At 45.0% G+C, this 12,395-nt stretch overlaps 1 protein-coding gene across 29 annotated transcripts in view; it reads right to left on the bottom strand.

Moving 5' to 3' along the window:
• Window positions 1–5,627: 5,627 nt before the first annotated feature.
• Window positions 5,628–12,395, bottom strand: part of LOC110504448 (uncharacterized) — a 74,046-nt gene continuing 67,278 nt past the window's right edge. For all 29 annotated transcript variants that reach the window (XM_090221179.1, XM_090221185.1, XM_090221191.1 and 26 more), the window contains 4 exons: window positions 11,413–11,522; window positions 10,081–10,227; window positions 9,793–9,970; window positions 5,628–9,703 (listed from right to left, as the gene is read on the bottom strand). In XM_090221179.1, coding sequence (XP_090077305.1) covers window positions 9,507–9,703; window positions 9,793–9,970; window positions 10,081–10,227; window positions 11,413–11,522 — 632 coding nt within the window. In that variant the 3' untranslated portion in view covers window positions 5,628–9,506. The remainder of the gene's footprint in view (window positions 9,704–9,792; window positions 9,971–10,080; window positions 10,228–11,412; window positions 11,523–12,395) is intronic.

The following is a 12,395-nucleotide window of genomic DNA, read 5'->3' as shown; positions in this document are numbered from 1 at the left end:
AGACCCAGACAGGGGGTATTGGATGGGCCCCCCAAAAATAAAACTAACCCGGACAAACTCGATGCTGGATTGGAGGGAGAATTTTGTTTCATCGTGGTCGACACAGTCACTGTTTTCTCACAACCTTGGGGCAGAAACGGGTGGATAAAGGAACATTTGTTTCAGCACATGACTTGACAAACCCATTGTATTGGAACTCACCGAGTCTCCTACAGCGGGGAGACTGCTCCTACAGCGGGGAGACTGCTCCTACAGCGGGGAGACTGCTCCTACAGCGGGGAGGCTGCTCCTACAGCGGGGAGGCTGCTCCTACAGCGGGGAGACTGCTCCTACAGCGGGGAGACTGCTCCTACAGCGGGGAGACTGTTCCTACAGCGGGGAGACTGCTCCTACAGCGGGGAGACTGTTCCTACAGCGGGGAGGCTGCTCCTGCAGCGGGGAGGCTGTTCCTACAGCGGGGAGACTGCTCCTACAGCGGGGAGACTGTTCCTACAGCGGGGAGGCTGCTCCTGCAGCGGGGAGGCTGCTCCTACAGCGGGGAGACTGCTCCTACAGCGGGGAGACTGCTCCTACAGCGGGGAGACTGCTCCTACAGCGGAGAGGCTGCTCCTACAGCGGGGAGACTGCTCCTGCAGCGGGGAGACTGCTCCTACAGCGGGGAGACTGCTCCTACAGCGGGGAGGCTGCTCCTACAGCGGGGAGGCTGCTCCTACAGCGGGGAGGCTGCTCCTACAGCGGGGAGGCTGCTCCTACAGCGGGGAGACTGCTCCTACAGCGGGGAGGCTGCTCCTACAGCGGGGAGGCTGCTCCTACAGCGGGGAGACTGCTCCTACAGCGGGGAGACTGCTCCTACAGCGGGGAGGCTGCTCCTACAGCGGGGAGGCTGCTCCTACAGCGGGGAGGCTGCTCCTACAGCGGGAAGGAATCACTCATTAAGACGTTGAAGGTCTTTTTAATGGTGCACAGCAAACGATGGAACTTTACTACGTTGTTTTAGTACTATCAGCACCAAGAGGGTTAGGGTTAGGGTCAGCAGCAAGAGGGTCAGCACCAAGAGGGTTAGGGTTAGGGTCAGCAGCAGCACAAAGAGGGTTAGGGTTAGGGTCAGCAGCAAGAGGGTTAGGGGTTAGGGTCAGCAGCAGCACAAAGAGGGTTAGGGTTAAGGTCAGCAGCAGCAGCGTGGAAAACTGAATGTCCTAAAATGGATTACTGACAACTTCCATTAACCAGTACAGAAGGATATGTTCATATCTCATATCCCACATTATAGTATTACAGTATATACTGCATCTCACATTATACTGTTATATGTTCATATCTCATATCCCACATTATAGTATTACAGTATATACTGCATCTCACATTATAGTATTACAGTATATACTGCATCTCACATTATACTGTTATATGTTCATATCTCATATCTCACATTATAGTATTACAGTATCTACTGCATCTCACATTATAGTATTACAGTATATACTGCATCTCACATTATACTGTTATATGTTCATATCTCATATCCCACATTATAGTATTACAGTATATACTGCAGTACTGACGATTGAGGTTCTTTACACAACAACATCCTTAGCTGCAAAGTAAACCTTATTTATTGAGGTTATTGCTCACAACCAAAGGATTGATTGATGGATACACATCTTTGTTATTAATAGGCGTTGGTGTTTCTAGGCTCTCAGATGGTACTATATAGTCTGTCATGGTGTTTCTAGGCTCTCAGATGGTACTATATAGTCTCTTGGTGTTTCTAGGCTCTCTGATGGTACTATATAGTCTGTCATGGTGTTTCTAGGCTCTCAGATGGTACTATATAGTCTGTTATGGTGTTTCTAGGCTCTCAGATGGTACTATATAGTCTCATGGTGTTTCTAGGCTCTCAGATGGTATTATATAGTCTCATGGTGTTTCTAGGCTCTCAGATGGTACTATATAGTCTCATGGTGTTTCTAGGCTCTCAGATGGTACTATATAGTCTGTCATGGTGTTTCTAGGCTCTCAGATGGTACTATATAGTCTCATGGTGTTTCTAGGCTCTCTGATGGTACTATATAGTCTCATGGTGTTTCTAGGCTCTCAGATGGTACTATATAGTCTGTCATGGTGTTTCTAGGCTCTCAGATGGTACTATATAGTCTCGTGTTTCTAGGCTCTCAGATGGTACTATATAGTCTATTGGTGTTTCTAGGCTCTCTGATGGTACTATATAGTCTGTCATGGTGTTTCTAGGCTCTCAGATGGTACTATATAGTCTCATGGTGTTGCTAGGCTCTCAGATGGTACTATATAGTCTCATGGTGTTTCTAGGCTCTCAGATGGTACTATATAGTCTGTCATGATGTTTCTAGGCTCTCAGATGGTACTATATAGTCATGGTGTTTCTAGGCTCTCAGATGGCACTATATAGTCTCATGGTGTTTAAAAAGCTCTGACATGTTAATCACAGGCTTCTCAACACATTATTGTGGATCTGTCCAGAAATTGTGGCATTGTTGACAAGTCACATGATGTGCAGTGGAACCTATGAAGAGGCAAGAATGAATTATTTCAGGCTTGGGCATTGCCAGGTAAAGTAGATTAACCAATAACCTCCTGGTTTTTGATTGGTTGAAAACAGGCTGTTGCCATTTATTTTCATATTTAATGTAGGAAAGTTATTGTACTGTAATATATTACTACTCCATCTCTCTTCCAGTTCGTCAGTTTACAATTTACACATTGTTGTACAGTAAAATGATAAAGATAATGAATTGAACCTGTGCTTGTAAAACAGCTCTTTATTTCTGCTTTAGTTGCAGTATTAATGTCCGTCTCCCGTAGGTAAACCATCCAAGTCTTTGGGTCACTTTCCTAAAATGTCCTCGTTTCCAGAACTCCTAGTTGGATGATTATGGATTTCCTGCTTTTTTGGGGGGGAAAGTAAACAGAGTTTTGCAACCCTAATCCAGTCCATGGTGTATATAAAGACAGGTTGTAACAGTGTATATGTATATATTAGTGGAATAAAATACATAATGATTTGAACAACTCAAATGTGTTGACATGTTTTATAATGTTGACTGACATTGCAAAGTGTCAGTAGCGGTATGTTATAGTTCCAAACCTCTGGTTTCACGTCTTAAGTGTGCAGTAAATCCATGTTGATACCTGTTTACCAGCCTTCCTTCTGTTCCACTCCCGTCATTGGTGACTTCAGGACCTAAACGGCTGCTCTTCTCCAGAGCTTTGTCCCAAATGGCACCCTGTTCCAAATGTAGTGCACTACTTTTGACCAGGAGGCTCATAGGGCTCTAGTCAAAAGTTGTGCACTCTGTAGGGACTAGGGTGACATTTGGGACACAATCTTAGTCATTCCCCCCTCTACCACAGTGATAGAGACACCATCTCCCTCTATTTAGCAATGAGTTGGTCTTGGCTAGCAGCAGCGGTGTTCAGCTGGTTGGGAGGGAGGGAGAGGGTCGGAGAGGAACTCTAGGAGGAACGACGGGGAGAGGGTCGGAGAGGAACTAGAGGAGGAACGACGGGGAGAGGGTCGGAGAGGAACTCTAGGAGGAACGACGGGGAGAGGGTCGGAGAGGAACTCAAGGAGGGAAGATGGGGAGAAAGGGTCGGAGAGGAACTAGAGGAGGGGAGAGAGGGTCGGAGAGGAACTCTAGGAGGGAAGATGGGGAGAGAGGGTCGGAGAGGAACTCTAGGAGGGAAGACTGGGAGAGAGGGTCGGAGAGGAACTCGAGGGAAGATGGAGAGAGAGGGTCGGAGAGGAACTCGAGGAGGGAAGACGGGGAGAGAGAGTCGGAGGGGAACTCGAGGAGGGAAGACAGGGAGAGAGAGAGTCGGAGAGGACCTCGAGGAGGGAAGATGAGGAGAGAGGGTCGGAGAGGAACTCTAGGAGGGAAGACTGGGAGAGAGGGTCGGAGAGGAACGAGGGAAGATGGAGAGAGAGGGTCGGAGAGGAACTCGAGGAGGGAAGACGGGGAGAGAGAGTCAGAGGGGAACTCGAGGGGGGAAGACAGGGAGAGAGTCGGAGAGGACCTCGAGGAGGGAAGATGGGGAGAGAGGGTCGGAGAGGAACTCTAGGAGGGAAGACTGGGAGAAGCCTTGACTGACTGAAGAGTGAAAACAGGAGTGTGTTGGTGTGTCCCGTAGTGTGGAATGGTCTTGTGGCCAGCGGTGGGCTGGTCTGGTGTTTCCTGTTAATTCAAGGGCATTGCTGGGGCCTGGAGAGGAATGCCACAGAGGCCTCACTGGGTTGGAGAGGGACTGAGGAGGAGGGGCCACATGGTCTCAGTACCACAGGGAGCTACTCTTCTGGGGACAGTTGACTGACAAGGTAGGCACTTCCATATTCTACTTTTTGTTTCAGTCTAACACTCATTTCATGACCCCAATGACGTTGCTGTGGCAGTTTGGAACTCAGTGAGTTGCATTTGAGGACAGACAATTTTTATGCGCTACACACTTCAGCGGTCCCGTTCTGCGAGCTTGTTTGGCCTACCACTTCACGGCTGAGCCGTTGTTGCTCCTAGACGTTTCCACTTACAGTTGACTGGTGCAGCTCGAGCAGAGCGGAAATTTGACGAACTGACTTGTTGGTAAGGTAGCATCTTATGACGTTGAAAGTCACTGAGCTCTTCAGTGAGGCCATTCTACTGCCAATGTTTGTCTATGGAGATTGCATGGTGTGCTTGATTTTATACACCTGTCAGCAACGGGTGTGGCTTAAATAGCCGAATCCACTAATTTGAAGGGGTCTCCACATACTGCTGTGTGTATATTGTGAATCATTCTGGGGAAAAAATACCTGGATGTGTAGCTAGCAATGTAGCCGATCTGTGTATTGACCCAAACGTTTGGTATACATATTAGTTCAGAACCGAGCTATGAACATCAGCTATCATAGCCAGTTGTATCAACTTCAAAACAGCCTGAATGACATTAATGAAGCCTATGGATTGAGTAGAATATAATATAACTTTGTGCCAAGGATGCAAGTCGTATATACATGTAGTTATTACCATGCATGAGATCCCCACATTGTGGCCTGTACATTTAATATATTCACTGATCATGTACTGTAGTTATTACCATGCATGAGATCCCCACATTGTGGCCTGTCATTATTCACTGATCATGTACTGTAGTTATTACCATGCATGAGATCCCCACATTGTGGCCTGTACATTTAATATATTCACTGATCGTGTACTCTACCTTGGCAAATAAAGGTGCGGTTCAGGTATGAATGTCTTTGAGATGGTTTTTCAGTCATATCCAATACCAGGAGTATCAAATTCCAGTCTTTGAATGATGATGTGTCTGCATGTATGTATTACAATTATACACTTCAACAGTGTTTACCAATCCTGGTCCTGGGACATCAATGGTTACACATTGGAACTAATAGACTACAAACAGGATTTAACTAGTTAAAAGGCTGATTTGTAATTGTTTTATACAGATATATTTTAAACAGTACACTACACTTCCTATGTATGTAAATACTGTAAAAACCGGTTCATCTCAATATCTAAATCCCTTCATCTGCATTGATATGATAAACACAGGATAGCTGGAGTATTTCATCAAATTAGAGACTTAATATCAACCAGTAGAGAATGTAACATGCTTTATTGAAATAAGCTCATTATCCAAGTGTTATAAATACAAGTTTGATCTGTACTTCATTATAAAACAGAGGAAGAAAGAGGTGTAAAAAAGACCAAAGGAAAGAGGTCAAACAGAGGAGCAGGGAAGGCAGCATATTATTAATGAATCACAGTGCTACCTAAATATTCTCAGTTCATCACAATTACATAAGCATTTCTCGACAGCACAAAGCTTATCTTAAAAGCGGGTGAGGTGGCGATGATAGGACTGGGGGTTGGCATCCTGAATTGATCAACTGTGAAGTGCCGAGGGAAAAACAACAATGTGCCCCTCTTTTGAGTCCCCAGGACTGAGAACCACTGCTCTTCATATGTAGACAGGCTTTCATAGCTCTCTTTATCTGAGGACAGAAAACCTCACAAGAAACGCACTTCATTATAGTCAAATTACACCACACTGAATATTATGTTTCTATTATCTCTGTCCTCACTTCTAGGGCCAGGAACAACACACAAGTACCTGCTCTTTCCAGAATAGCCTCCTCTCTCACTGACAGTTGGGGCTGTTATCATTCACCCTCCATGGTTGTTAACTAGCTACCTACAAATGCATTTGGAGTTTGTTTTTTACAGTGATAAATACATCTAGCTGCTGATATTTAATTCACTTGGCTAGCTATCTATACAGTATTTTGAGTTAGCCTGCACTGTAGCTAATAATTCATCGTTGTTTTTTTTTTACATTTCTGAAATATATTTACTTGAATAGGTTATCCCAGTCATGGGGACAATTGAAAACAGGGCAGCAGTTTGTTCATCACCAGAGCGTTTTAGAGGATATTACTATCTACCCATTTAATAACCAGACCTTCATACAAACTGGCTCTGATGAATTGTTGATGCACACTCGAAAATGTACCGCTAATATTTAAGTTAATGTTAGCTACTTCTGTGGCTTGAGACTGCTAGCTAACAGTAAACGGACAGGGAGTATGCCAAACCACCGCTATCCATGAATCTCTAGTGACGTCGCTGATTTGAATGCAGCCTAACATGCTGACCAGACCGGACACGTCGCGTGCTCGAGCGTCGCAAAATAAATTTAGAAAGTCACGTTATTCAATAATTGCGCTCGCCAAAGGGCGTCTGTGACGCCAACGGCTAAAATAGAACTCATTCCTATTTCTGACGAAGATCGCGCTGAAAGTCCCGCCTCTCCCATCTCATTGGTTTATAGAAGCAGGTACCCACGTCTCATCTCCTCATTGGCTATACCCACGTGGGTGAATGAAAGACAACTGTTTTGCCGGTAGTCGTGGTAATACAATGAAAGTTTTGATGCGATCACCATAAACGATAAGACGGAGAGATGACTAGAAACGATTCGGTTGGCCGTTTTATGTGTGGATTAATTGTTGGAGTAGAGGTCCTTGTGTATTTCAGGTAAAATAACAACTCAATTTTTATATCCCAGGACAAATTAGCTAGCAACAGCAAGCTAGCTAAATAGGACAAATGAACGTTAGCTAGCAAAAGTGCAAGCTATCTAGCTAAATAGCCATACATGTTTAATGCTTTTCGACCTGTCCCCAAATGAATGTCATTGGTTCAGTTTGTTTTGATATTTTAACCTGCGTGTGTCGTGATCGCGTTTGGTGTTGGGGGGGACAAAATAAATGCATGACGACGCACCGAGCAGCCGGTTTGGGTTCCGTGTAATCCATGATGTGTTCCAGTTATCTTGGGTTTGACTAGTCGCTAACTAACCTGCACCGAGGTTGACTGTCCACCAACCTGTCCTTTAGATAGCAGTCCACTGGGGGTCAGTGTTGTCTGTGTCCCCAGGGCAGTCAAATGAGGGTTGTGTTGATGTTGTATGTCCCGGGTGGGCTGACAGAGCGGTCAAGGGCTGTGTGGTTATATTGAGGTTTTGTCCAAAGGTCAAAGCAAAGGTTATTGGTCGCCTAAACAGTTTAGCAGATGTTATAGCGGGGCTGCGAAATGCTTATGTTACAGCGCCTAACAATGCATTAAAATGTCAAACTGGCACACAAATAATCAATTTAAAAAAGAAATGTCAGAAAGAATCTACTTAACAACCCAAATAACACTAACAGTAATCCATATGTATCTACACAAGATATACTATGAATGATATGTACAGCAGATATACTAATAATGGCAGGTATCCTAGTGGTTAGAGCGTTGGACTAGTAACTGAAAGGTTGCTGGATCGAATCCCTGAGCTGATAAGGTAAAAATCTTTTGTTCTGCCCCTGAACAAGGCAGTTAACCCACTGTTTGGCTAAAGTGTATGTACACTTCCTAGGCCGTCATTGAACAACAGCAAAGGACCTTGTGAAGATGCTGGAGGACACAGGTACAAAAGTATCTATAATCACAGTAAAACGAGTCCTATATCGACATAACCTGAAAGGTCACTCAGCAAGGAAGAAGCCACTGCTCCAAAACCACCATAAAAAAGCCAGAATACGGTTTGCAACTGCACATGGGGACAAAGATCGTACTTTTTGGAGAAATGTCCTCTGGTCTGATAAAACATAAATAGAACTGTTTGGTCATAATGACCATCGTTATATTTTGAGGAAAAAGGGGGAGGCTTGCAAGCCGAAGAACACCATCCCAACCATGAAGCACGGGGGTGGCAGTATCATGTTGTGGGGGTGCTTTGCTGCAGGAGGGACTGGTGCACTTCACAAAATAGATGGCAGAATGAGGATGGAAAATTATGTGGATATATTGAAGCAACCTCATAAGACATCAGTCAGGAAGTTAAAGCTTGGTCGCAAATTGGTCTTCCAAATGGACAATGACCCCAAGCGTACTTCCAAAGTTGTGGCAAATTGGCTTAAGGACAACAAAGTCAAGGTATTGGAGTGGCCATCACAAAGCCCTGACCTCAATCCTATAGAACATTTGTGGGCAGAACTGAAAAGGCGTGTGTGAGCAAGGAGGCCTACAAACCTGACTCAGTTACATCAGCCCTGTCAGGAGGAACAGGCCAAAATTCACCTAACTTATTGTGGGAAGCTTGTGGAAGGCTACCCGAAGCTTTTGGCCCAAGTTAAACTCAATTAGCATTGCCTATAAATTGTTTATGTAAACTTCTGACCCACTGGGAATGTGATGAAAGAAATAAAAGCTGAAATAAATAATTCCCTCTTATTATTCTGACATTTCACATTCTTAAAATAAACTGGTGATCCTAACTGACCTAAGAGACTTTTTACTAGGATTCAATATCAGGAATTGTGAAAAAAATGAGTTTAAATGTATTTGGCTAAAGTGTATGTAAACTTCCAACTTCAACTATATGTATGGGGGACAGAGGTAGTCATGAAAAAAATGGTCAACCCCTGCTATTTAACACAAGAGTCCATATAACTTACTATATTGAACAAAATCAACATGCAACAATTTCTAATATTTTACTGAGATAGAAAGAAAATCAGTCAATTTAAATTAATTAATTAGGCCCTAATCCATGGATTTCACTTGACTGGGCAGGGGCACAGTCATGGGTGGACCTGGGAGGGCTTAGGCCCTCCACCAACCAAAGAGGATCTGCAGAGAAGAATGGGAGAAACTCCCCAAATACAGGTGTGCCAAGCTTGTAGCGTCATACCCAAGAATACTTGAGGCTGTAATCGCTGCCAACGATGCTTCAACAAAGTACTGAGTAAAGGGTCTGAATACTAAATGTACTTGTATTTTTCAGTTTTGTATTTTTTCATGAATTAGCAAAAATGTCTAAACCTGTTTTTGCTTAGTCATTATGTGTAGATTGATGAGGGGGGGGGGACTTTTTAAAAATCCATTTTAGAGAAAGGCTGTAATGTGTTAAACGTCCAGGGGTCTGAATTATTTCCGAATGCCCTGTAGGCCAGCGGTCTGGATATAACAGGAAGTAACGGACATACACTCTATGAGGTTGTTCTGCAACGGTGTGCCAGTGAGCACCACTCTCCGTCGGGTCTTGATGGAGTTCATGGCTTTAGAGATGGCCGACGCCTCGTTCTTCAAGATGTGGCCCTCATCACAGATCACAAAGTCTGGGCCTGGGGAGGGAGACAACACAGAGCAGAGAGAGTTGAGAAGAAACTGGATACAAGAAATAACCATGTGTGTGTGTGTGTCCTCTACCTACCTGGGTCAACCAGGGTCTTCTGGAAGGTCTCTTTGAGTTTCTTGCTCGTGATGTTTCTACCCTGTGTGAGGTTACGGTACATCTCATAGCCAATGATCATGATTCCTCCATCCTCCTGCCACTGCTGCAGAGCAGACGCTCTCTCCTGAGGACGCTTCACCGTGGCCAGCTCCGTCACCTAGTGACAGACAGCGTAAAGACACACAGACAGTGTAAAGACACACAGACAGCGTAAAGACACACAGACAGCGTAAAGACACACACAGGTATATCAGAGTAAGTGTGTACCTTTAAACTCTCCTCGTCCTTGAAGCCGTACTGCCACTTCTCAAACTCATTGAGCCAGTTGAGAACGGTGTTGAGAGGACAGACGATCAGAGCCGTGGAGAAGTCTAACTTTTCACACAGCAGTAGTGTGTGGAGTTGGGTTACCACCTAGTGATATAAACAGGGTTAGATACAGTATAGATATATACACATAGAGAGAGAAGTCTAACTTGTCACACAGCAGTAGTGTGGAGTAGGGTTACCACCTAGTGGTCAAAGTACGTAATGAGGGTCAGATGAGATAAATGGTTGGGATTGGAGGGAAACATTATGCTCCTCCCACAACCCAGAAACATCCCGTTCTATAGGAAGACATCCGGCCAGAGACCCCAGTCCACCGGCCAGAGACCCCAGCAGTCTACCTGCCAGGGACCCCAGTCTACCACAGTCCACTGGCCAGGGACCCCAGTCTACCACAGTCCACTGGCCAGAGACCACAGTCCACTGGCCAGAGACCACAGTCCACCGGCCAGAGACCACAGTCCACCGTCCAGAGACCCCAGTCTACCACAGTCCACCGGCCAGAGACCCCAGTCTACCACAGTCCACCGGCCAGAGACCCCAGTCTACCGGCCAGAGCTCCCAGTCTACCAGAGTCTACCGGCCAGAGCTCCCAGAATCTACCGGCCAGAGCTCCCAGTCTACCACAGTCCACCGGCCAGAGACCCCAGTCCACCAGCCAGAGACCCCAGTCTACCGGCCAGAGACCCCAAGAGTCTACCGGCCAGGGAACCCAGCAGTCTACCGGCCAGGGAACCCAGCAGTCTACCGGCCAGGGAACCCAGCAGTCTACCGGCCAGGGAACCCAGCAGTCTACCGGCCAGGGACCCCAGTGAGTGGTACAGACCAGCAGTGTTTTTCCCAGACCCAGACAGTGAGTGGTACAGACCTGCAATGTTTTGGTCCTAAGTGGTACCAAGAACGAGATTAGAACCTTGTCAAAGAGAGCAAACTGAATGATAATTTATAGCTAATGATGTCTGGCTGTGGGATTCTCCTCTTTCAAGTAAAGTCTTCCTTTGTAATGTTTCTAAGATCTGTTATTCGTCATGTGAGTTGAGATGGGTGTGTCTTGGCTATAAATGATACTAAGAACTGTTTTGTAAGCACTCTCAGAGAATTCATTTATAGACACTGAATTGATCTGAGAGTCAAACAGGGCTATGGTGAAGCTCATATATAATTAAAGATGGACTTTATGATATAACTCTGACTTGTGTGTGCTTTGCTCTCTCAATGTTTAGTAATACAGGAAATGACCACGACACAGGTAAAGGGATGAGTGGTACAGACCTGCAGTGTTTTTCCCAGGCCCATACAGTGAGCCAGGATACATCCAGAACCAGAGTTCTTGTTGGTTTTCTTCACCGACTCACAACAGCAGTCCCACATGAACTGGACCCCTAGAGAGACAGAAAGCTCAGACTACAGAAATCCTTCCATTGTTGGCAGCACTGAACCCATGAAGCATGGCATTGACTTGGTAAGTGAGTAAAAGGCGAACACCCTTGTTTTCACCATAAAAAATCAACATGATTAAAGACAAACATTGATACTACTACTAGAACAACTATTACTACTACTACTGTTACTACTACTGCTACTACGACTGTTACTACTGATACTACTACTACTACTGTTTCTACTACTACTACAACAACTACTACTACTGCGACTGTTACTACTGATACTACCACTGCTGTTACTACTACTACAACTACTACTGCTACTACTACTGATACTTACACTGTTTCTACTACTACTGTTACTACTGATACTACCACTGCTGTTACTACTACTGCTGCTACTGCTACTACGACTGTTACTACTGATACTACCACTGCTGCTGTTGCTGCTACTGCTACTACGACTGTTACTACTGATACTACCACTGCTGCTGCTACTACTGCTGTTACCGCTGCTACTACAACTGCTGCTACTGTTACTACTACTGTTAATACTACTACTGTTACTACTACTAATACTACTGTTACTAATACTGCTGCTACAACAACTACTACTACTACTACTACGACTGTTACTACTGATACTACCACTGCTGTTACTACTACTGCTGCTACTGCTACTACGACTGTTACTACTGATACTACCACTGCTGCTGTTACTACAACTACTTCTACTACTACCACTGCTGCTGTTACTACAACTACTTCTACTACTACTACTGCTGCTGCTACTACAACTGCTGCTACTGTTACTACTACTGTTAATACTACTACTGTTACTACTACTAATACTACTGTTACTAATACTGC

Source organism: Oncorhynchus mykiss, chromosome 25, assembly GCF_057628025.1.
Source record: "Oncorhynchus mykiss isolate SJ-2025 chromosome 25, ASM5762802v1, whole genome shotgun sequence".
NCBI lineage: Eukaryota > Metazoa > Chordata > Actinopteri > Salmoniformes > Salmonidae > Oncorhynchus > Oncorhynchus mykiss.
Note: the sequence above shows the minus strand (reverse complement) of the source record. Positions and strands in the feature narration are given on the sequence as shown.